The sequence below is a fragment of the Falco cherrug genome, chromosome 6 (genome assembly GCF_023634085.1).
Source record: "Falco cherrug isolate bFalChe1 chromosome 6, bFalChe1.pri, whole genome shotgun sequence".
In the NCBI taxonomy this organism is placed as follows: domain Eukaryota; kingdom Metazoa; phylum Chordata; class Aves; order Falconiformes; family Falconidae; genus Falco; species Falco cherrug.
Genome location: NC_073702.1, coordinates 81,592,182 through 81,618,515, shown reverse-complemented (window position 1 = coordinate 81,618,515; position 26,334 = coordinate 81,592,182). Strand labels below are relative to the sequence as shown.

General features: G+C 43.7%; 1 protein-coding gene and 1 long non-coding RNA gene across 5 annotated transcripts in view; one reads left to right on the top strand and one right to left on the bottom strand.

Moving 5' to 3' along the window:
• Positions 1–1,192, bottom strand: part of KCNK1 (potassium two pore domain channel subfamily K member 1) — a 35,453-nt gene extending 34,261 nt beyond the window's left edge. The window contains exon 1 of the mRNA XM_005436580.3: positions 474–1,192. Within this exon, the coding sequence (XP_005436637.2) occupies positions 474–828 (355 nt within the window). The 5' untranslated portion in view covers positions 829–1,192. The remainder of the gene's footprint in view (positions 1–473) is intronic.
• On the top strand, positions 595–25,551 carry LOC129736367 (uncharacterized). 4 transcript variants are annotated; one of them, XR_008732852.1, is made up of 3 exons: positions 595–729; positions 21,030–21,261; positions 23,929–25,551. It is a non-coding gene; the product is annotated as an uncharacterized LOC129736367 (long non-coding RNA). The 4 variants fall into 4 exon arrangements; XR_008732853.1 differs by having other exon boundaries at positions 596–729; positions 21,033–21,261; XR_008732851.1 differs by lacking the exon at positions 595–729 and adding an exon at positions 10,770–19,952 and having other exon boundaries at positions 21,033–21,261.
• Positions 25,552–26,334: the final 783 nt, after the last annotated feature.

The window sequence follows — 26,334 nt, the reverse complement described above, 5'->3', positions numbered from 1 at the left end:
TGGAAGAAACGCAAAGGAGACGGGGAGCTTAAGGAGAACACCCCTAAAAAGCATTTAAAACTTCAAAGAGACGGGCACCTCGCCGGTTTCTCAATAGCACCAACGTTTTTAAGGGAGGGGGGCTGGGGGCGGGATGTGTAGTTGGATCTCTGGCTCTTTAATGCTGAATCGGGTGGTTTTAAAATCTGGGCGATGCACCTCACATCAAGTATTCCTCTCACACGAGAGAGTTTGGGAAGTAACGATTCCTCCGGAGCCCAACCACCACCGCCCCCCTCACCCCCAGGGCCACGGGGCTGCTGCGGGGCCGGCCCCGCAGCAGCCCCGTGGCCCTGGGGGTGAGGGGGGGCGGCAGGCCCCGGCCCCCCGCCCGCAGGCCCGGCTTCCCCCAGGCCAGCCCCTCAGCGTCCCTGAGGGGGTCCAGGCCTCCCCGGAAGGCCTCCGGGGCCGGGTCGATCCTGTGTTCTCCTTACCCGTGGTGGAGAGAACGGTACTGGCGAAAAAGAGGGAAGAGGTGAAGTCCCAGTTCCAGTTCCCCGAGGCGTTGCTGAGCACCGAGACGCCGTAGTTGCTGGCCTCCAGCACCCGCATCAAGAACTGCTCCAGCTGCTGCTCCGAGAGGCAGGCGTGCTCCTCCAGGAAGCGCTGCTTCAGCTTGCCCAGCTCCTGGCGCAGCAGGTCCTCGTAGGGCAGCTCCACCGAGGAGAAAACCACAGCGCCGAACACCAGGTACAGCAGGTAACCCAGCACCAGCAAGGCGAAGCACCAAGCCGAGCGGTGCTGCTCCACCAGCCGCACGCAGGAACTACCCGCCAACGACTGCAGCATCTTCCCGAACCGGGGTCGGCAGCACCCCGGGCCGCGGAGGGGGGGAGCGAGGGCCGAGGAGCGGCGGGGCAGGGAGGATGGGGAAGGGGGGGGAGGCGGCCGGTGGGGCCGGCGCTGCCCTCCCTGTGGCCGCTGACTTTGAAGGCGCGGAGCGGCGCTGATGTGGCACTCACGTGGCCGCGCGGCGCAGGTACCGCGGCTGAGGGACGGCCTGCTGCCGCCCGCCCGGCCCGGCCCGGCCCCGCCGCCTCCCGCCTCGGCCCCGCCGCCGGTGCTGAACGGCGCCTTCCCTCTTTTTCTTTCTCTTTTCTCGTCACCGAGTAACGCGAGGGGCCCCAGCCGGCGGTCTGTGAAGCCGACAGCCCGCCCGGCGGGGTGGCCTGCGGGCCGGGCGCCTCGCCGAGGTTCCTCCCCCTTTTCACACAAAAGTGTCTGGAGATTTCCTTGCCTCGCTGCTCCCCCCTCTCCCATACAGTGAGGACCCCCCCAGAACTGCACTTTCTTCCACGGGTTTTGGGGTCGGGGTGTTTGTTTTGTTTTGTTTTGTTTGTTTGTTTTTCCACATTCACCGGGCCAGGCGGCAGCAGGTCATGGCAGGTCTGTGGCGGTGTGAAGCAGGAGGCCCAGTTTTCGTTTCGGGGATGTGAGGAGGGACCCTGACAGCAAGCATCAGTGTCCTCCCTCAGGCCCACTAGGACACAGCTTCAAAATGGGGCCTGTCTGGGGGCGCATTTGAACCAGGCGATCTCCAGAAACCCCATCCGAGCTGCCCTCCCTCAGGCCCACTAGGACACAGCTTCAAAATGGGGCCTGTCTGGGGGCGCATTTGAACCAGGCGACCTCCAGAAACCCCATCCAAGCTAAACAGAGTTTTTGCTACTGTGCTGAGCTCCTGGAGAGACTTACTTTTTAATGCCAAGACGTACCCGCCTAGTGCTCTGAGCAGCGTCCACGATGAATATAAATGCACTGTCCAGGCAGCCCTCTGTCTGGTCCAAACCAGCAATCTCAGGTTTAACTTCAAATGCGTCTTTCTTCATCCATCTCTAACTCTGGCCAGCAGTCCTACAGTTAACCTGCAAAGGAGTTTCACACCACATGAAGAGGAGCAGTGAAAATTGTAGCTTCCCAAAGTGTCCCTTAAGGTGACTAAAGGCAGATTCCTGTAAAGGTGAGAGAGGCAATTTGCTGGTTGCATCCTGCAGGACTCTGCCACTTCCATGTCTCAGCCGATGGCAACTTGTACAGTCACAGAGAGGGGAAGTAGTAGCCTGTAAGTTAGAAACTTACTGGGGCAGGGACAGTGAGTTCAGACAGAGGAAATCAAATCCAGCAACCTATCTTAAGACGTGAGGTATACCCCTTTAAGCTGTAAGGACTAAAATGGGAAAAGAATAGAAAAATGAAAGGCGCAAAACAATTTTTCATGCTAGAAACTTAAAACATTGTGTCAATGTTTCCTTTTATATGATAGCTACACTAGGCTGTGGGATGAATCCGTCCCGGCGGAACAGCTCACCCAGTTCCTGGCCCATTTCCACACTGCCAGCTACAGCCGAGTTGTTCCAGAGGCTTAAACCCTCCCTCTTGTTTCATGATCAAAATGTAAATGTGTTCATGTGTGCAAAAAGCAGCTGCTTGAATGCTTGGGGGATGTGGTAGGTGCATGTGAGACAGGCTGCACACATAGACTCTCGATGCCGTCCCAGGAGTGCACACATGTTCTGGCCTACAAATGTGCGTCTGTCATGTGTGTGCACGTGCAGCTTTTGCATGCACATTCAGTCATACAACCAGGGAGTGGGCACTGTGGGCACTTGGGTTTTGGTAGGAAGATAAACTTTCCCCCATGGCTGAACTCCTGAAGTGTTGCAAGGTACATGGTTCCAAAGTATTCGTATGTATAAATTGTAGCACCTAACAGAGGTACGGAACAATTAAATGAGGGGAGGGGCTTGAAATAAGCAACGGAAGAAAATCTATGCTGTATATCCAGAAGTTAATTGACAGAAGGACAGACAAAGGCAGAGATGTCATGTCCCTACACCACCACTTCAGCACCTTTCGCCAGTATCAATGTTTCTTTAAAATGTATTTTTTTGCTGTAAAACAGTGATGTGTAGGAAAAAGGCGAACTAAATCATTAGCAATGACAATTAATAATGGATACTGTTTGCAAGAATGTAATGCAGACAGGCTTTTGAAGGGAGTATTCCAAACAAATATTTCATTGCATTGCACTAAGCGTGCATTTAGGCATGATTACAGAACAAGAGGTCAAGTAACCTCATTGACCAATTTGGTATGCTTGGCTAACTCCATCCAGTTACTTAATCACTTTTTCCCTCAAATTCCAAATGACGGAGTACCTCCATGTATAATAGAAAAGCCATTTAAAACAGTTTATGTGACATACTGGGCTCCATTTTGATCAAATGTCCTCAGTTTGCCAGATACAGTAGGTTTCATAATACGTAATTTATGGCAACATCTGGTAGGTACAGTTCCATTCGTGATAGGAAATGTCTTCGCTATAAAACGGTATTTTCCCAGCTTTCAAGCCAAATATTTATTTAATGGTTAGAAATGTTTGCCTAAGAACACACCTCTCTTCAGTGGTGATAGGAAACTGTGGCTGGGTAGCTGAACAGTTTTATTTACTGGCCTCCTTCAGTTTTCCATTTTTATGAATCATTCGTTCTCCATTTTTAGCAGTCTCTCACACTTGGAGGCTTGCTGAAATAGAAAGAAAAGGAGGACTGTCTGCTGAACAGAACCTGCACTGCTTTTGTAACTCAATTTCACACACACACACACACACAGGTTTTTGGAAGCATGGGCCGGGGGGAACTATGGCAGAGCAGCACCAGTGTGTCACTGAAGATTTCACGTTCTTGCTTCCAATGCAAATGTCTGGACAGTCTTGAGTTTTAGCCACCACTGTTTATGTTCATGTTTTAACTCAATGAATTTAACATACTTGATAATTTAGTTACAGATTCCATTGGGATAGATGTACAGAAAGGTGTCATAATGTTCAGTTTTCTGACTTCAGATAGTTGTATTTACCATGATAATATTATACGTGAATGCAATTATGTTATTCCACTTTCATTCCAGAGTATGCTATGTCCATTTTCACATTGTTTTGCTCATCAAGGATCAAGCTAGTCAAGGATTCGGTGTACTGAATCCAGTATTATGTACTGTGTAACAGAAAGTCACAACATGCTTCAGCGAGGAGTGACTGAAATTCTGGAGCAGGCTGTTACAGAACAGTCTTTTTCCAGCAGAAGTTTCATTCTGCTGTGATCATCCCTCTTAATAAAACATGAATCTGGTTAATAAAGCATACTACATCATCACATCGTTCATCCACTAGCTACGCTGAGTGATGACTGACTTCCCTACTGCTGGAGAAGCCCAGCTGCTAGTAAAGTGAAGAAACCCACTATTGGTAGATACTGGTGCTCTATTGCACCAAACTCCCCCCTGAGCTACAGAAAATGCAAGTACAAGCTGCCTGTGTGCAAGGGTCAAAGAGAAGACAGATACTAATTCACCCGTAGAACTGAGACAGAAACCATGTTTGTGTCCTGGGGTGCTAGAAAACCATAGAGAAAGTCAGCAGTCTCTAACGCTGCTGTCTGGGGGGACAGGACGGCTCCCCTATCACATCACAGGGCTGGCAGCTTCTCTCGTGTAGTCTAGAGGCTGAGAAAATCCTCTCTCGTATATAAGAAATGGAAAGCCCTCTCAGAGCTGTGTGAATCGTTGATATTTTCTGTTAGGAGAGGTGAAATTGAAAGAAAGAGGTTTTGTGTGAATGGCAGCCCATTTTTCTCTGAGCTTTCTGGTTAACTAAAATCTTTTATTACTGACACATTTCCAACGACATGCAAAATGCTCCAACACTGGAAGACAAGGAGGTGGTAGCAGCCTGGAGATGACAGCCTGGTGGCAGACAGTGACCAGAGAGGGGGACCACTGTACTCTATCTTTTGTCCAGTGAATGTAAATTACATTAGACAAAAATAGTAGCTTCAGTGAAATGCAAGAATAGCTCACAGCAGTGCTCCAGTGCCCAGAGACTGCCCTGTGCTGAACGGCATATGGCAAAGAGGAGATTTTACGCTGGGGCTCTGCTGCTCTAATCATGAGCATAATCTAGACCTTGAGCGGGGAATGAGTCTGGGGAAAGGGGAACACCCACGTGTGGCACTGTTACTAATGTCAAAACTAAAGTATTTTCATCACCAAAAAGAAATAACTGAAAATGACTCAACTACACCAAAAGTTTCAAGCTGACTGGAAGGGTTGGGTTTTTGGTTTTTTTTTTTTCCAGAAGAGTAGTCGCATGGCAAAATCACAAACATTTGTCCTAGATCCTCTCAAAAAAAGTATAAATAGTTACACAGAAGAACCTTAAGTCCTGAGAAGCAGGGTAAATAAAACCAGTTACTAGGCAATACTTGTCCTGACAAACCTGTTCTGCCCTGGCATACCTATAGCATGAGTTCACAGTACCATGAACAGAGGAGGTGGTGGGAGTGGGATGAACCAGGACTGTGTGGGAGCCAGTAAACAGTTACATGCGGAGAACATGAAATAGTCTCAAAGCTGTGTCACCCTGACAGCTGAATAGCATAGGGAACTGGTTTGTCCTTCAGGATTTTTCTTCAGATTTGGCATGAGTATAAATTCAGTGGTTATAGCAAGTCCAAAGTCTGATTGGTCTGTCCTAAATTATGTGTACATGAAGTAAGATAGTCATAAAAGTGAGGTTCTCTGAATTCACTTGCATTAAGGGTTCTGCCACATTTAACCATTCCCATGAATTTTATTTATTTATTTTAATGAAACTGAGAAGTAGAATCCTTCATAATTTGCTGTATCTGTTAAATGAAGGCTGGAACATAATACATTTCCTGTTTTAGAAGAAAATGTATCCGAATGATTGTTTCTGAACACTCAATTTGTGGGCTTTTGCGGAAGTTGATATGAAGTTGTCTAGTGGCTCTGACTGAATGTCATGCCCTCGTGGGCAGGCAGGATGTGGAGTTAAAAGAATCACATCCTCACAGCACCAACAGAAACACAGGTAAGCTGAGAAGCAGTCAGATGGGTTGCCGTGTGTTCTGTTTCCGATGGGTAAGGTGTTCTATTTTGGCTAAAGGAAATAATCTAGATTTGGGTCAAATAATGTGAATCTTACAAAAATTGTAACAACACAGCCTGAATTTATGGAAAAAAAGTAACCTTTGAAGAGGGGATTCATTCCCATCTTAATGTGGCAGGAAGACGGACTCACGGTAGGAGAGTACAGACATATTTAGGTCTCTAAAATTTATCACCAAGCAAGCTGGTGACAGTAGAAATATTGCCGTGGAAGAACAAGAGTCAGTCAAGTCTCTGTCCATGCCATTTCCAGTAGCCTGCCTGGCTGCCTTCTACTTGAGAGTGAGAGGAGAAAAGCTGAGATTTAGTGGCTTCCTCAAAAAAAATCATTTCATGTCGTTAACTTAATGGTGCAACACCATCCACAAAGGTTAAGACCACTGATCTGTGGTAGCAAAAGAATGAATGTGCCTGGTTTGGGGGCTATATTTAGGGGAAGGTTTACGTCACGGAGTAGCAGTATTTGGAATCAAGAAATTTATATGCATGGTCAGGCACAATTTCTTTCTCAAGTGAGTCATGCCTTGTTCAGCGTAAATGTAATTTTCCTTAGAGTTGCAATATATTCGTATTTAACCAACGATCTCCATGTCTGAGTGGAATAACTGATAGATAACTGGTTTAATAAGATAAGCATTTTATGTCATGGAAAAAGTAATTTCATGTATACTTGCTGTTAGGTTTACCTAATGGTATTATCCAAAAAGGAGCTTGGTCATTCCAAGAGGGTATAGGTCCATTTGGTATAAGGGCTGCATAAACATACATAAATACATGCATTCATATATATATATACCTACATGTTTTATATAATTGTATATAGTGTGTGTGTTCCTCAAACTTTTCACTGTTATATTCTTAAGTTGTGCCATATCTTGGTAGAAAGGTAATTACCCGTGATTTGTAGGATTGTGTTAACACTGAAGGAATGTAATAGCTCAGAGAATTCAGGATGTCAACATGACCTTATTACAGCATTACATTAAATAAAATTCAGTGTTTTAAATAAAGTGACCTTGCCCTCATAAGTCCTGTGGCAGTCAGCCAGCAGAATCAGTCTTTTTAACCTCTTGTTCAAGATGCTGAAAAGAGGAAAACCAGTTAAGATACTTAATACTTTGTACTGAAAATAAGAGTTCACAAAATACTTTCTAGCTCTTCCCTCTACTCTGTAGAATTTTTAGTATTTCATCCCCCTTCTTGGCAGCCTGGCCTTAAACATGGTTATAGAGGGAAATAAAAGAATGCAGTAGCTGATGTGGACTCAAATAGCTGTGGGTGTCCAAGCTTCCCTCCTGATCTTACCACTTCTCGAACCGATCTTGGGTTTGTCTCACAGGCATTGCGCTGGTTCTTGGGCACCCAGGAAACGATGGTGCCAGTGAAGCCTACCAGCTTTCTCTGGGTCACTTCCAAAACACACAACCCCAGAAAGGGACACACACTAAATGGCCTGTCTGTAATTACTTTTTTTGGTACTTAGGCCATATTTACATTATTTCTGGTTTTGGTTAATTGAGGCCCAGTCCCAGTTTCTCAGTTTAGTGCTGCCATTGGGGAGTGTGGCTGTTTTAATTCAGTCTGCATTGCATTAGAATCTGTGTACTCCTATAATCAATTTTATGCAACAGGCTGAGTTGCACTTGCGTTACACAGTGGGATACGTAGAAGTAAACCTGGACCCAGCAGTGGTGACGTTTTCGCTGACAGCTAACACACCCTCTCGCCCATTCGTGGAAAGGTCACATTAACCTGTCAAAATAGCTTTCAGCTTCAGCTCTGTTTGACTGTTTCCCTGGGCCCCGGTGTGTGCATGCAGCACAGCGCTGCTCTCCGAGGCCTCCCTGACCTGGGTAATTAGTGCAGGCTGAACAGCGTGCGCACTTGGACTTCATGCACTCAAGTCGGTGCGTTGACACCTGGTCCTGACACCGACTGCTTTGTGACTCTGCCTTGGGCAGTTGGGCTCAGGTGGCTAGAGATGTTTTTGAAGGTGTTGTCATTTGGACGCCTGCAGCCGTCCTGGCCCATAGGATACCTTGTGGTAACTACATATCATATCACCTCCAGGCCAAGTTACATTGCTGAAGTAGGGAAGTCCAGTGCTGGATGTGGCTGCCTGTGTGTAGATCATACAAAGACCACAAGGCAGGTGCTGAGGATGACTTTCAGATGCTGCCTAGATGCAGTCCAAGAAGTAAGGTACTCTGGAAGAAGTAGGGTTGCAGCTCTAGAGAAGGATCTCTCTTTCCCCCTACAGTCATAGCTAATAGCTAGGATGAACAGTGACTTGGCTTTTCAGGACCCTAGACTCCTAGAGAATTTAAATTCTAAAGAGAGATCCATCTTACAGATCATTGCCAATCTCTAATATTTCAGACACTCTAACCCAGATCCTCAGCCATACCTGAAAACAACCTGTGTGCCTGACCTCGGATGTTTCCTGTGCTGGATGGATCCTACAGTTTGAAGGAGCTTAATGTTTATCTGTAGGCTGGCACAAGCTCCAATACTTTCCTACAACTGCCCTAGCGGGATGGAGAACCCAGGCAACCCTCTTCTTTGGGCACACGCTGTACAGCCAGCACAGGGTGGGGGTGAGCGTTGAAGCAGGCACCCTTCCTTCGTCATTCCTGCAGAGCAAATCCATCACTTTCTGTGGACATCCCCGACAGCTCCGAGGCCCAATACCTCTTCACTGGGAGGTGAAGCACAAACAATAGCACAAACCAACCAGCTGTATGAGAAACCCCCAGCTGTAGCATTTATTCCTTATCGTCGAAGGCCCACGTTACCGCAGAGAAGCAAGTGGGAGATCCTATTCACAGTCGAGGAAACGCAAGCAAAACCAACTGATTTGCGATACTCCCGCCTAGCCACGCTATTTGTACGGGTTCATTTTCCAGGCAACCCTTCTGCCTCAGCAGAGTTAAATTTTAATAAGTGCAATTCAGCCTCGCTGAACCAATGTCTGGAACAGCCCATGGGTACTATTGCCACATGCACCTGCTATAATGAATACCAAAGCCTACTTCAAGTGACCTGAATCTTTTGAAAATTTAGTCCTTTATTTTTATCCACTTAGAGGGAACACAAGCTGCAGTGTCCTACTTTTTCTCAACTGTGTCATCTGACTCATCAATCAAAATTGAATTTGAATCCTATTATCACCCACTGACTTTCAATCAACCTAACAAACCTATCAGAAGTACAAAAGGACAATTCTGTCACTCAGCCCAAGATACCTTTGCAAATCTTGAGTCATGTGAGATATTATAAGGTATAAGAAAATTACAGTTTCAATAATTCTACACTTTCCCCTGAAAATATACACTTAGATAGAAAGAACATCACAGGACAAGGTTAAAAGTTCTGTGAAGTAAGACAACTTTAATATGGTATTTTATGCTATTGGGTTGATTAATTTTTAATATAGTACAATAGTATGATTTTTTTATCCACTTGTGTCAGAGCGCACTGTACACTCTTGTAACACTTACCAGATGTTCATGAGGGAATGTGTGCTGAGAAAGAAATAGAAAAACTGTCTGGCCTACAGTCTGTTAAAGAAATGGCTTAAAATGTAGGTCTATCCAGAAGAACCTCAGTTAAAAACATGACAGGTTTTTTCCCCTGTACTAAAGTAATGCATGAAGCAATTAAAAAACAACAACACCTCTCACCACCAAAATCTGCTTTTCTTACTGTTATGGTAAAACAAATATCAGTCACCCGATCCTATACTGTCTGGCTCATGAGACATACATGGGAAACAATTACAACATAAGCTAGTAGAAAATAATTTCTTCCTTCTTCTTGAAACCTTTTTCCCAGAATCCAGCCTGCCATCCTTCAAACAAGTCTTTAACCTTGCCAGGAATAAAGAATAAAGATTGAAAACCCCACATTCCAGGGAAAAAACATTTCTCACAGTGTGACCATTTCTCCCCTGATCTCTCACACCTAATTTTAAGACAGATTCTTTGAGAAGATGAGGTTGCAAACATTTGCAACCCTCTTGAACATTGCCAAGTATGGATTTTGATTTTATGCTGCGTTATTATTTCCTCTACCTCCCCCACTTCTTTGTTTAAACTAATAATACTTGTACCTGTTCTTGCTCCTAGCAAAAGTCCTCTTCTACACACCCCATAAAGTGAATTTAGGACTATGTTTTCATAAACAGGGAAATGAAATCAAATAAAATTTACACTATATATATATTTCAAGCTGTCCTTTCATTAATGAAGCCTTAAGCATAACCTCAGTACAAATAACTAATGCTAAAATGTTAAACCAGGCTGCAGAACTGACCATTAGCATAGATTTTTCAATGAAACTGAATTGATGCAGAATTAATTTTGGGAAAGTACATATACAACTTAGTGTTTGGAGCAATCTTCCTGAGAGATGCTTTAGATCTATGCTTTAGATGGACCTCTATTTTCTCCTCAAGTCAACATCAGATCCCTCATCAACATAAAACAATCAAAATATTAATAATATTAAAAGTTATAATTAATAGTAGTCAGATATATTGCCACAATTTGTGTTTACTAAGTAAAGGGTGATATTTTTCTAGGCGGTGCAGAGAAGGAAAGAGGAGGGAGAACTCCCCAGTATTATTGGGTATTAGAATAACTTGTAATATTACTAGTCAATAGGGACAAATAAATTGTTTGCACATTGTATTGATGTCTTCTATTTCACTACCATGCCTAGTTTGACTATGAAATACAAAGGCTTTCATATGCTGCGCAGCTGCTACACCACATGAAATTAAAAGAGTACAATTTACCTGCAGCACTGCAAACCAGCATCAGTGAGCAAAAGTGAACCTGCTGATGAAATTCAGTACATTCAAAATCCATTACTGAATTGAAAGGGAAAGTATTGTGTATAGAAGTAGCTCATGGGCTGTATACTCTTCTTCAGTTAATTTGAGGTTTGATTTCAATAATGAAACAAGGCACAGTATGTTTCAACTAGCCAAAATAGGGAAGAATCAGACTGCAATAAGAGAAAGTTTCAGCAAGATTTTTAGAATGACGCATGATGACATATGTTAAACATTAAGCTTCACCAATATTAAGCATTTAGGTTAGTGCTGAGTCCTCAGTCCTCAAAGGATTCTCAGTCCACTCGCACAAAGGAAAGAAGCACGAGAAGACAGGAAATACATACATCCAGCAGCTAGAGGCTGAATGCTCTCCCGTCAGGGTACCGGTAAAGACAAGTCTCCCCTAGCCAAAACCAGAGAAAGGATCTTGTGGAGTTGCCTTCAACTGTTCAAGGCGCCTAGAAGAGCAGTGCTACTTGTCACCTGATAATAATGATGAGAATCGCAGAATAGGTGAGACTGGAAGGGATTGTGATGATGAAAATGATGGTGGTTGTTCCCACCACACAAAACCATAGCAATTAGGTCCAGGGTTGCAAAGAACTTTATGCTCAGTATGTTATTGCGTAATTATATCCTCATCCTATTATCAAACCTATTCAGCCACCAAATTTGTCTAAGTTGTTATATGATATCATGCCATATTTACTGAGCAGCTTAATGATTTTGAGCACTGAAGAAAGAAAGTTTCAGCACTTTTAATCTGCCAACATCCTTTGAGTGAGAAAGTTCTGTTTTCCTCATTTTATACCTGCAAAATGGAGTCATAGAAATGGAAGATCGCTTTTTGAACCCTGGTCACCATGAGATGTGCACAGGCATTTAATAACATAGTCAAGAGTGCCAGCAAACCCCTACTGAAATCATTAGGAAGTTGACACATACAGTTCCTAGCAGTACTTTTTTGCAATCTCATTAAGGACTTGTCTGCCTCCGAAACCTCTAATCCCCAGTAACAGAAATCACTGCTTGGAGGAGAGAATGATGATGGAATCAGGTGTTTGCTGCCAGCAAATAAGTCTGTGTACAAAGCACAGGCAAAGTGTATTTTTCTACAGCATGTGGATGGGCTGTCCAATTCCCAAGTTGGCCTCTGCCAGCAAGTCTTGTCTGGTGGGGTCTTACCTTGCCCCTTTTCTGGGCCATTCTCTGTCTGTCAGTACTACTTGCAGACTTTTCTGGATGTTTGTATGCATGCAGGCGTGTCCAAACCCCATCCATGTCCCAGCTGCTCTATTGCCAGTCACCGTTGGCCCTTTCTACATGACACCCTGCCCTGCTAATGCTGCAGTGTCTCCCACCATCATCCCCCGCTAAGAAACAGCAGTTGTTTTCAGTTTAAATATCAACGAATGAAAACTCCTTTTGGCGTGCAGTTCTTACCCTCCCACATAACACTTCTGGCAGAGCTGGCCTTAGTGGCTTACCGTGGTGTCCTGGCTGTGGTGGAAGCGTGCAATATCCGCTGGGGACACCCAGGCTGCTGGCACGCTGCCTCCTCCCGTACGGCTATATGTGGCCTGTGTATCACTTTCCACAAGCAAGGGGACGACAGACCCAAAGGAGAATGACACAAAAGGACCTGTAACAGCTTAGGAAAGCCAAGTGGCTTGTGGTTAGTTCCCTAAACACCAATTTAGAAACTTGAAGGTAGGCACTCCAGAGCTTTTAGCCACAGGCTTCTGTCTGCTTAGACATTCCCATTCATATTCTGTGATAGATAGACAGACATTATTTAGGGAGAACAAAATGTCCTATTACCACAGGATTCTATAAATCCTGCCTGTCTTCTGGGAAGTTCAGATTGAAAGAAAAGCTGGATGTAACTATCCTAAAGCATTAAATATTTATGAAAAATATTTATCACAGCATTTTACGTGCAGTTGTGCAATATACTTTTGTGACTTTGCTCCCAAGGCACTTCTTTTATATGTTTAAGTTGTTGACAAATGGCATGATGCTTTGCAGCAGGAAAAGATCTCCCCTCCAGCCCCCCAAATGAACTCCCTAAGACGTATTTCTTCTGCTTCATGTTAAAGCAGAAAACCAAATTTTCACCTCATCATTTTGTATTGAAGTGGTTTTGGTTATGAAAGTAGAATAATCAAGAAAACTATTTTAAATAGCCTCACTAAACTACAGAGGAAATTAGATTGTCTGCTGAGTTTGAAAATCTGTCTGTAATTAGACTTAAATATCACTCTTTTCAGTGCATTTTAGCATTTCTGCAGACTGTAGTCCTTATGAAGTATATAGTTTCAGAGTATAGCCTTCCTTTTATGAAAATTATGACCCTGTGGCATGCTTTCAGGAGAGTATGTCTTTATACTAGCTATAAAAGATAATCTAATAGTTGATGCAGTTGTTGACTAGTTTCCTCTCATTCCTGTAGCATAATGTGTTATCATTTTCTTTTCTCTATGTATTGTTGAGTGCTGTATGTTAGGGAGGAAAATATTTCACCTGTAGCTAAGGATAGTACATAATTTTACTATAAATGTCTCTATTTCATATTTTACAAGTGATGTTTGCATATATGAAGTGCTATTTACTCAATACAAACAATAGTGGAATTTCAGCAGGTTTAATATTTTCTTTCATTCTGTGGTCTTACTGCATAAATAAATGAAAAAAGGTTATTAGTATGAGAGAGATTTATATGGCTGTGCTTTTGTAGAAAAGATGCTAGCAGACCAGGTGTTGTTGGGTTTTTTCATTGTCTGTAATACCACAATAATGCCATCACTTACAAAGTTAGGGTTTTACTTGTCCACTTGTGATGGCTTTTTCCAAATTAAGGCTTGTTTTTTGGAAAAGAAACTGAAGAGTAAAAGCTGACTTATAAAGAAACGGTTGACATGATATTGGGATTTCATCTAGTTATCAAGACATTGCTGTGCTTTAATGCCTTCTGGGTACACCTACAGTGCATAGTCTGTGAACAGGGTGGATAGCTGGGGAGGGACCGGGGGGAACTGTTGTATCCCCGACCACCTCGGCTCTCTGCCATATGTCCTGGTGATGTGCACTCCTGTAGCAGCAGCTGCAGTGCTGGGAAGCCTCCGTGATCCTTTCCTCCTCATCTTCCAGTCCGCTTCTAACACTTGATCAGCTCAGGTATGGCCCCCAAATCAGCCTGTGAGCGGTGACAGGGAGTGGAGTGAATGGGGAGTACAGACGTGTAAGATCAGATCATGAGCCAGCATTGATCAGAGTAAACAACACCGGCATAGGTGGCTTATCCCACCTGCAGGTTAGATGTGGGTGCCTGCATATCTGAGAGCAGAGCTGCACACCCACCCCACCCCAACACCACGTACTGCTCATTCTTAGCTGTTCAGCCACTGCTGGATTTGTGTTTAAACCAATCAAAATGTAATGCAGCAGAAATATTTTCCCTTCAGAACCTCCAATTTCCAGAAGAAACAGTTGTCTTTGTTATCCAGGAATAAACTCTAAAAATCATACCTTAGCTCAAATGAGTTCTGACTGTCCGTGAAACTTTCACCTAATTAAACTGTTAACTTCAAACTGTGGCATAGCAAGGAAAAAAGAACATGTTTTACATTAGATAGGCAAGGCAGCATCTCCCATTGTAGCACATTTTGTACCATGCAATGGTGGGTTCAGATATTTCAAATCTAATTAGGACATATAGAGTGGACCTTCACTAAATTTTCACATGAGTAAAGCCATCGTTTCCAGTGTGAGCAGCTCAGGTGACCCGGCCTGCCTGGCCCTCCTGGCTTCCAGACAATGTGGCTGGATGAAACAATGCAATTCCTTTTATTGAGAACTCCTGGCTCCAAAGATCTGTCACTGCAAAGAGCCATGGGAACAAATCATGTGTCAGCCTAAAAAATCAATATTGAAGAACAAATTGAACTATAATAGTGTGTCTGTCTGGTTATTTAAAAATAGATAACACAGAAAACGCAAAGGACAGGAAGCAGCCAGGAGAGGTTTACAGAGATGGCTCAAAGGTGGAAAAACTGAAAACATACTTCTCCTTCCAGAAACAGCCTGGCTTAATACTCACTGAAACCAAAGAAGTGGTTCCTTCCCTTGACTTTGTATCTCTTCTGTGTGTCTTTGCAAACACAGACAGTATCTAATTTCCCTTTTTACCTATGTGCTCATGCCAAGACCCATTAATATTGCCCAAAGAAGGTAAAGGGAAGGGACTGGGACATGTAGCAATCTAGCCTTCAGACCACAAACTCTGAAGGAAATGGAGCACAACAGATCTGTCAACAAATAGGGTGAGCTAAGATTTTCCCAAGAGGCCTTAATAAATCTATGATAGAATTAGAGACACATGCAAAAGGTTCTACAGAAAATCACGACTGAAACCTCTGAACTGTTACGGATATCCTGTGGTGAGAGTTGTGGGACTTCCTGTAACATTCTAAAGGAGAAGATGCAACTCTCCTTTAAATTCCACAGTGTGCTTTGAAAGCCTGCAAGGGTTATCATTTTCTAACAAATATTGTTGTATTGAGCGGTTCTTTTAAAATGCTCTTTAAAAGAAAAAAAATAGTGAAAAGAAAAAAAAGAAAAAAAATTTGGAAAGCAAAGTTTTCACTATCAAGAAAAAGTAGAAAGGAGACAGAAGAAAAAATTTAGTATGCATGTATCCATAAGTGTGAATATTGTGAAACTCAAGAATTGACAAAGAAACAAATAAATAACATTAATGAATTGCCAACAGAGGTCTACAAATAACTACACATTAAAAGCTTTTAAAAGTGGCTTGGTGAAGTTCTAAGAGATATCGCTAAACCTTGCTGTCTCAATTACCTCCCAAAACTACGGAAACCAAAACCTGTATTTACAAATACTGCTGTTTTCTATCTGTCCCAGCAGCTCAGAAGGCAGAAATATTCTTTACAACCAGAACTAAAGCTCTTTGTATGTCTTCTGGATTTTCCATCTTGGACAATATCACAAGGATTGTTTTGTGATTCCTGCTGATTTGTGATTCCTGCTGAACAGCATGTATGCAAATGTTAAGCTTGCGTGTAGAAGCCACGTCGTAACTTTGAGATGGCTTTGTGCCGGAGCTGGTAAGACCTGCAAGTGCACTGTTAGATATTAAGTCTCCCTGTGAAACCAGCTCAACGTGTGTGTTTCTGCTCTGCAGCACCAAGTCTGATGAGCCAAAACACTGTGAACATCTGTTGCTTTATAATCACTGAGCTTTACTCATGGTTCAGCGTAGAACTAAACTTACTTTCTGGTAAGATGGCAGCTTGCCTATAATTATGTATTCTTTATCCTTTCCCAGAGCATCTTTTTGGTTTTCTTCTTGGTAAGAAAAGTTTAAGCGTTGTACTTCGGTAGTGATTCCCAGTGAGGAACCTGGGCAGCTTGGTGGTAGCTTCAGTAAGTTCTTACAAAGCATGATTGTTTAAGGTATGATAAAATGCTTGCTGTCTACACAATCTGAGAAAAACTAGCTGTGATGAATGGATAAGCCTCACATTTTGTGTGCTGGTATTTTGCTGCCTGGAAGTAAGTCTGTTTGGGCTTTGAAACTCTGTCTATATGATCCTGTATACACTTAAGGGAAAAAGAACTGATACTACAGTTATTTGTACAACATTAGCCTGCAATTATTTTTTTCTTGGAGAAAAATGTCCCTTTATTCATGGGAACACCTGTGAAAATGAATGGCTCCAGGGGATAATAACAGCCACTAAAAAGTTGGTATTTGGGCTTGTCGAATTCCTGACACTTTCGTTGGGTAAACATCTTCTGAGAGCTAGACTCACGGGAATAAACCTTGCTGGGTGCCATATCAGAGTGGGTAGGTCTTCTCTAGAAAACAACTTTGAAATGCTAATAATTTTTGAAAGCTATTTTATGAATTATTCCTAGAGTCATTCTGTGCAGCTGCTCTGTTTCTTGTCACGGGGTTTGTCCCCATCAGGCAGCGGGAACCTATGGGCTCCAGCTATTGACCAGCTCTTCCTGAGAGCCCGGCCAGGGGGTTCCCTTTGGGAAGGGCTGATCCGGTACCAGTGCCCTGAGCACTGCGCTTGCCAGCTCCTGGCTCAGTGGTTGTCAGAAGCTCCTGGCTGCCAGCGAGAAACTTAAGTAATGAATTTCCTCCTGAAGAGACTTTCCTGAACCAGCTGAAATAAATGAAGTATATTAGCTTGTTTTACAAGAAGTCCATCTTGCTTTCACTGAACTAATTACCCTGCAGTCATATAGCTGGTTATGCTTTTCTAATGCATTGTGAAATCTGTCGAATTGGGAACCAGGGTAATTATGACACCTCAGGTTCATTTGTGTTTAAAAGCAGGGACTGCTTTTACAGCTCACATTTCATCAGAGAAAGAGCATTTTATAAACACCGGTACCTCTCAGAAGAGTTGGATGAGTGTATAAATTACTAATAAGACCTATTCTTACATTTGAACATTATACACTGTCTTTTCTTCTCAAAATGTTTTCCAAATATACAAATACACTGCAAGCTCCATTCGATGTGGCACTATATACAGCAACCCAGTAGGCTTTAGGGTAGGAAGTGAAACTGTAGCTGCCAGTGAAAATGACAGAAACCATTCTGAGATGCAAAAAATAAATACTGAAGTTAGAATTTGGCTAGGATATGAAAGCTAAAACCTGCGCTCTCTTGGAAATTAAATTATGCCATTTTTAATGACTGCAGTGTCAAGGGTGTTCGCTTACAACTGTTTAAGCACAACTCCTGTTAACATATATCTGGACTTCATGTTAACACAGGGTCAGAGAGATGAGTTATATACAGTGAAGTAATAGTGAATCACCGAACCTACCCATAATAGGGGGCCTCTAGACTTGCTAGACATTAATGGGGTACGACTGCTCTGCTTAAGCTGGTACAAGTGCAGTGCTCCGTGAAGACAGGATGGGGTTTCTCTCTGTTCACAGCACAGAGCATGCACTCCTGTCCTGGGCCACACGAAGGATGTGCAAACACGTGTAGAGGAAGGGGAAGGTTTGGGTGCAGCCAGGCAGCTGCATCACTGCACCCGCTCTCAGGCTCCGTGCAGCAGATAAGGGCTCAGGTAGAGGCTGGCGTGGGTTGGTGGCATGTTGCCAGAGAAGCGAGCCATGCTGGCATCCAGCAAATGCCGGTTCTAATGCTGGGGCAGGGGAGGGTGGTTTGGTGCCGGTGTGAGGGCACATGCCCTGATAAATGGTAGGCTGGTCAAACCGGGGCATGAGGAGGCTGAGTATTTTTGGTAAAACAGGCAACTAGCTGAGAAGAAAGAGAGGCTGTTTTACAGGCAGAGAACTGAGACCGCGATGAAGTGACTAAATTAAACCTAAACGTGTGAGACAGCTGAGAAATTAACTAACATCTCCTTATTCCCTGCCCAGGTTCTTAAAGCAGATGGTGTTACGTGCTCCGCTCCGTCCCTACAGCCTCTGTGAGAGGCTCTCCCTGCCGACCAGTGTGCACTGCGTCGCATGCTAAAAAATACTGTGCATGATGAAAGGCTCGGAGCCAATAGGGTTGTAGCAGCCTTAATTAAAAGTGCAATTAAAACCCCAGCATGAGTTACTGTTAGCCAAAGGGGCTAGGAGAAACCAGAATGTTGGTTTGTTTCTTTTTCGCCTTAATATATTGGAGTTAGAATGGAGCTAGAGAGATAACAGGGCAATTAAAAATATGAAATGGATAAAATTAATGATGAGTCAAAGTGGCTGGGAGAGGTTGATTTTTTAATTATTTTTTTTAACATCTTTTTATAATGTATTAAATAAAGAAAAGAACTTTGAATAATCAGGAAGTCAGAATGATGCTGTAAAATTAATTGCTGATCAGGAACACAGAAAGAGTAATTGGAAAATGTGAAATATATGATGTAATGGCTCCAGCAATACATATCTCAAAGGATCTAGAAGAGTTGTGGAGTCTGAATGGATGTGACGGGGTGCTATAGGGTGTTTGCAACATCTGGCTTTATGTGCTTAATGGCAGTGCTAAGTTACAAGACTCAGCCCTCTGTAGTCACAGTGAGGAAGTCACCCTCAAAAGACAACAGTATAAATGAAGATCCAGGAGTCTCTGAGGGGAGCCAACCCATTCACCTGGGCATCTGAACTGGTGCCTCAATTCAGGTGATGTGAAATTCCCCCCTTAGTTTCACACTGCAACACTCTGTGGAGAGACCAGGGGAAATAAAGTGTTTTCCATCAGAGATGGATGTGATGAAACCTGCTGCTGCTGCTGCTACTGCTTGACTCAGGTTATTACAGCGTTGTTATTACCAGGACATTAGAGCCTTACTGATGCTGAGTTCACACTGGCTCTGTATTCCCTTGACTCCATCAGCTTCCAAAGGAAAAAATGAAGGAAACTCTGAGACAGAAATGAGGCATCTTCAAAGGGCAAAGCTGCCACTTCAGTTGCTTGTACCAGCACTAAGCTCAGAAGAGTAAACTTCAAAGAGAGTGAAGCCTCTTTTCTTCAGCAGCTGGATGAAGCAAACATAACACATATCAGCACAGATATGGTTTTCCTGACTCCGGAGCTCAGAAAACATCTGTCATACATCTAAAGACTAGGAAATCAAAAGTGATTCCCTCTCAGTTTCATTCTTGTGCCTTAATCTTTTAATCAGAAATGATCCCTGGCAAGAATCTGTTCTGTTAACAGGAACGAGCAGAGAACTGTAGAGTTGGTGTACTTCAAAGAGCCCCTGAGACAGAATTAATCTGCTGAAGCAGCCTGTGGGAGGACGAGACAATAATATGTCGAGAGACCAGTGGTTCACCCTTCCATTGCGTACGAGCCTTGCCTTCTTCACTCACTGCTGAAGATTTCTGCATCCTTCATCATCTGCATCTGCTGCCTGGGCTCTGAAAGCAGCGCAGAGTGACTGTACACAGGGTAGCATGGAGGGAGCGTTCCAGCGTTCCAGTCGTCACATAAGGAAAGCCCTCATGTACTGGTGTGAAAAGAGAGGAAACAGCTCTGACAAGCAGACTGAGTATGAAATATTAAAACACTGCCCACCCTGGCTACTGTGGGCTCGTATCCAGCGTGAGTACATCATGCACTATCAACGGGTGGCACCAGGGAGTTTAAGAAAGCAAGGGGGAAAGTATTTTGCATACAGTTTTTTTCCTACAGACTGCTAGTTGAAAACAAGCATACCAAAACCACAGGAGAAAGTCTTTTCTTCGCTGCCCTGCCCCTCCTAAGCAGGCTAGCTGGGACTGAGCTGGCTGTGGGCTGCTGTTCCCAGCGGCACCCAGTGTCCACCCTTCCAGCTTCCCAGAAACGTCCCAGAGGAGGGCAGAGGAGTGGGCAGCATGCTGGCAGCACGTTCCCTTCACCATTTAGAACTGGAATAAGGGTAGAGATCTCAAGTTCCCAGTTCGGTCTAGCAACAGGCGTAGAGCCTCATCACCTTCCTTCTCAGAGATCAGCAAAAGCTGTCAGTGGGCAAGATGGGACAACAGAAGACCCCAGGCCACTGAATGGGAAAATGATCTTTATAAATGTCTGCTTCTGAGGCCTGCTCCCACTGGCCTCCACCCCACCCATTAAATCAGCTGGAATCAGGCTAGGAACATCAAATCCCAGTGGCTTCCCCTGGTGGGTTCCTCCTAATGCATGCATGCAGAGGAAGGCAGGAGAAGCTTGAGTGGCAGTTTTAACAGCTTTAGCCCCTCTAAAAAAATCCGTGGCAGCCATCAGTAGCACATTTTTTCCTTAGCCTGTTTGCAGCCTTGAACTCCTGTGTACATCCCACTTGTTATTTTACAGGCAGTATTTTGGTATTTGGTCAGAAGGGAAGACCTACTGCAGGCAAATGAAAGATAGTGGAACAAAATATTTCCATCTAATTCTGCCATGAACACCGGCTGCTCATCTACATGTTTCTTGTTCAGAAACCTTGGGATAAATTTGCACAAACTGTACAAATGTGCACTGAGAAAGCAAGCAGTGCACCAGCTGGGAAAAGCGAGGACCACAGCAGAAAGACAAACTGGAACCTCTCGGTCAGTTTTGGTTTAATACCTTGTACTTAGGTACACACAGTGTTCCGTTAACTCCTCTAACTTGGTCTCAGTGTAATTCCTGTGACTTTACTGGCTTTTCCTCTTGTTTCAGCAGAAGATACAGGAAAAGAGGCACAGCTTCTTCCTCCCCAGGACATGGAATGCATCGCGCTCTGCCCTAGCGAGGATGCTACTCCCTGATGTGGTCCCTCTTCCGCATTCTCAGGGATCAGACCCACTTTATAATGACCATCTGCAACAACCTCTGAGATTCAGAGAACCTCCCCACTCAAATTCCCCCATTTACTTGTTGCTACTGAGAAGAATCTTATGAAAAGCCACAGGTAACTAACATTACTTGGTACATTCTCCTGTGATCTTCTGACAGGAGATTAGTGTCGATACACTCTTACACTGTTACACAGAAGGGCAAATACAAGCCCAAGGCTTTTACCGTCTATAAGTAGAAATCATCAACACTGAACTCATGCGTGAGTTTATCACCTGCAGTGCTCATCCTGCCTTAAGGTGTAGGTGGTGTTAATGCATATGAAAATAAAATTCACATAAAATTCATGCTACTAATCCACGCTTTATTTTAATCCTGCTTAGTGCATATTACAATCCTTAGTTGTTTTACCAGTGATGCCTACTATAAAGGAACCAGATACACTGGTACCCTCAGGTTCCTTTACCCTAATCCTGTGACATAAAATAAATGAGAAAATGTTAAGAAGAGCTTCTGATGGCTTTGCATTGCCTGATTATCACAAAATCATGGCTGCAATGCACTAAAAAATCCACTCCATAATTAGTATAATTAAAACCTTATGTACATCTTCCTGTTTCCCCTGCAGAGTGGTCATTTGTTAAATTGCCAGATAAGGTTGCTGCATCAGCTTTGCATTTCAACCTAATTTCATAGTGTAATAAGGCTCGCACAAGCACTCCCTGTGCTTGCCTGCATGTAGGTGGGTCAGCTCTATTGTACTAAACTAACTATTGTACTAAACAGCCAATTTCAATCAAATCTTTGGAGGTCTCAGAAGTATTCCGGTCCTATAAGATTTACGACAACAGAAAACTATGTGGAGGGAGAATTTTCTGTACATGTTTCTTCTGAAAGAATTGTAAGCACCATCCCCTTTATTAGATGTAAGGGAATCCACTCAAGAGCCCAATTAAGCTTTATTGGTGCTCCCGTTTACCAAACTATTCATAGGTAACGTGATCATCCCACATGGTCAGAATCATTGCAAAATAAGGAAAACAGGGACCTCTGGAGGGCTCCTAGACCAAGCAACTGGATAAATGATACAGTCTCATACCTGATAAGCATCTGTCTAATACGTTAAAGATTTCCAATCCTGAAGTCTCCCCAGGCAATTATATGAGCGTACATCTTTATTCTCCACCATCTTGTACAACAGCTGAAACACTGTAATACATTAGTGAAGCTCTATAAAATATGATTCAAAGCCTGCTGTTAGTGGCTGCGTTTGCATTTCAATTTACAGAAGACTAGGGAAGGGAAGGAAACTAAAACAATGCTGCAGCATTGATTTCTCTCCGGGACATGGTAGCTGCAAAAAGGGCTCTGCTAATTATAGCCACCAGCGATCAACAGACTCAACAAAAGCCACAGCAGCATTGCAGCAATTCAGTGCCTGCCATACTCCACAGCTCTTCGAGCTGAAAGCATTTGTCATGCCTAAGAATTGATTTTCAAAGGTAATGCCCCAGCAGCCCCCTGCAGTAAAACAAGGGTGGACTTGACTCCGAAAGGCCCTTCAGATGATGAGTCGCTGCCAGAGCACTTTCCTCCCAGCGTACCTTGTTTTTAATTGATGGGACTTCTCAGAAGGTGGATCCATTATACATGACCTGCTCAACTTCAGGGCTTTAATCCCAGGGAAGCTACCAGCAAAGCTCCATGAAATTTATGTTAGAAATGATGTAGACCTTCCTTAAGAGCAGCAAGTGCAGTATTTAGGCAGAAACATGCTATTCAGTAAGAGTCTCAAGAACGTCGTTGATTCTCAAAACACCAGTGCCTATCTTCTTAGCTAAAGGGAATGGATCAGACTCGGTAAAAATTAGTGCCTTCATGTAGATTTTTCACTGCCTAAATCTGAGGTTACATCTCAAGGGATATGTGATATTTTTAACACTTCTAAGCAGTGCCTCGAGGAGGACTGGGAAGTCTGGGAAATGCCATCCTTTCTCTTTTCTCTGGCTTGAGGGAGGCCCAACTCCTTGCCCTTTTGCTGCCTTCCAAGCCGACACCAAACTTCAGCTCACAACCCATCCGAGTCCCGAGGTTGTGTGTATGTACACTGTCAGGTGGAAAGGAGGAAAGAAGTAAATGAGGCAATATCCATGAAAAACAGTCTAAGGAATTTTCCTTGACAGATCTTAGCTCTGTGCCTCTCTCAGCATTTCCCTGGGAGTGAAAAGTTTAGTATGAAATTCTCTTTGATGAAAATCCTTGGTTCTATTTTCAGCACCTTAAAAATCTAAAAGCTTCTGCTGCTTCTGCAACTTGGCACAGCTCCTGCTTCAGGGGGGTCATGTTGGTTTCCGTCAGGGCTGGAGCTGCCATCAGCCTGTCTATGCAAGAGGGTAATTCCTCAAATGAGGGAGATAACGATAGAACAAGGCAGCCATGGCATTTGTGCTCTGCTCTGCCTAAACCTGCCTTCTTGCCAAAAAATGACAAAATATTTAAGCATAGCATAACTTTTTAATTGTTTGTGGCATTTGGAGTTGAAACTCTAAGCAATAATTATGCTAATGAGAAATAAAGTATTTTCTTGGCAGCAGAATACTTTTTCGTTGGCATTGTTGTTGACTTGTTTATTTGTTGCTTTCTTGTCATCATCGCCAGCTTCTATTTGTATGCAGTAAGTGCCATTTACAGCCGTCCTTGAGAAAACGGCTGCAGCTTCCAAAAATTGCTTTCCCATTTCTTTTTTTCTTGTTTCAAAAGTAACAGCTCTTTGTCTTTTCAGGCCTTTGACAGCTGCATGCCACCGAGCTATTCCCAGAGCAGGGTAATGACTGTCTCACCAGTGCGGTACGGCGGAGCACTGGGGGAATGGATGTGGGGACTTGCCATTACAAAGATATGAGAGAAATGAAGTGCCAGTCCACAGAGGCCTCGGTGTTGGGGTGAACGATCACATTCCCATTTCAGTTCTTAATTGCACAATGAGCAGGAGGAAATGGAGTAGATCCAGGGGGATCTGCAAAGGAAGAAAGTAAATTCTCAGCCAGAGCTTGCTGCAGAGAAAGGCTCTTCTTCAGCGCATACATTTTCAGCATAAGCAGCAGCTGGATATAAAGAAAGCCATTTTTGTAGGGAAGCCCCTAGAAAAACTGGTGATTCGATTCTGCTTTCACTTACTTGAGTGGACCAGCCCCAGTGACCTCCCCAGAAGAGGGGTCTTTGCTGAGCTGGACATAGGGAGAGGTGAACTGGGGTGGGAAGGCAGGGAGGGAGAGGCCAGGCAGTTGCACGGTGCCCCCCTGCAGCGTGCTGTGCCGTGGCCGCTGCTGCAAAAACTGGCAGCAAGAAAGGCTGCAGTCCTCAAAGCTTCTGCCCTGCCTGGTTTAGGGCTGATGTATAGATGCTCTCTGCCTATAGAGGTGTCCCACCTACTCACGGAGGATCTTTAGCCTCCCAGCATACCATGAGGTTCAGCTGCAGTGGAAGGGATGCCTTAGTTCACTTAAGCGATGGCTTATAGGACTGACCCACTCACTAGTGTAATCTACACAAGTCAGAAAAGCCCGTGCTGTGGGAGCAGCTCTGTGGAGGAATGCCAGTGTGCAGTGACTGTGACGTGGACCAGACGGGGGGAATCTTTACACAGGGCCTTTAAAATAGACGGGAGGCTGATTTCCCAGTTTACCCTCTCACATCTGTAGGTAAATCACAGCAGGTTTTTGGCGTTTTGTATTGAGATGCAACTGACTCTATCCAGTGACTGAGTTATCCTTTGACACTTGCTTGAAATAATATAAACAGAAAGTGAAATCTGTTTTACTGTTTTGTTTTTTGTTGGGGGTTTTTTTGTGGTTTTTTTTAAATTTATATGAGTTCTTGAGGTTTTGATCATATTTTAATGGAAGGTCTAATTAGTGGGTAATTGTTAAAGGTGAGATACTGCAGATGCAATTCATTAAAGCTCAAATGTTAAACTATTAATACGTGTGTAGCTGTTGGAAATGAGAAACAGAGACATAAAATAATGTGTGCTGGATCTACTGTCTCTGCATTGCAGCTCTAGCATGCAATAAATGGCATTCTTTTCTTCTTTTTCTCTTCTAAAAAATGTACTACTTTTACCAGATCAGTGAATCACTAGATGTTATTTTTCTCCTTCTGCTGGATCTGCAATAAGCACAGCAAGGAAATCCTGCCTCTCAGTACATGGAAGTTTGTGATCGTTAACAGATGGAATGGTGGCTATAGAGATGCTGTATGTTCCAACACTTTGTTCCACATCACTGTTTCTACACCTTTATGTGTATTTGGTGAACAGTTGTGGGTGTTGTTTTTTTTTTAATAAAGAGGATGTCTGATTTCCAAAATTAGAGAATCATCTGTTACATTATCATTACAAGAATCACAGGCTGACCAAAATAAACGTTGTTGCTTGCTTCAGGTTATATTAGAAGCAGCTTTCTCAGGGCCTGACACTCGGCAGGTGTTTCCATGAGCTGCCCTGCTGCATTACGAGCAGCTGCTGATAACAATCCTACACCTCAGCACGTCCGCTGCCGTATTGACGCAGCCCCACTGTCTCTAATTCTGCTCCTTGTCAGAGGATCAGACCTACCCAGGGCACACTGCTGAAGGGAAAACAGTCTTTGTACAGACACATAACATAAAAACAACCAGAAATCACGCAGGTGCATGGAAGAACATACACTTTGTGGTAACAAACATCAATGCAGGCACAACCTGCTGGAGATTAAGACCGTACTTCCCAACAGATGCATTTCCTAATTCTACATGTTGGCTTTGATTCTTTCCTCCCTTCTTGTTTTTTTTTCAGTAATTATACCATGCAACACATCTTTAATGCTACAAACATGGGAGGGGGAAGAAAAAGAAAAAAAAAAAAGAGGTTGAGAGGACAGGTCACCAGCTCCATAATGCAGCATCACATGTACAAGATGGAAGATGTCTCCATGGGGCTTGGGGTGAGCCAGAGATATATCCCATTTTTTTCCTTGGGGTATATCCTTGGGTATCCAGGTGAGCAGAAAGGAAGGGAGGAGTTAAGAAATTGCTGCCACGTCAGTATTTGTTTCCTGCAAACGCCCAGCCCGAGTCATCGCTTCACCCATGTTCCGTGCATGTAAAACTTGTTTGTCCTGAGCCACACTTGCAAATGCATTCTGCACTC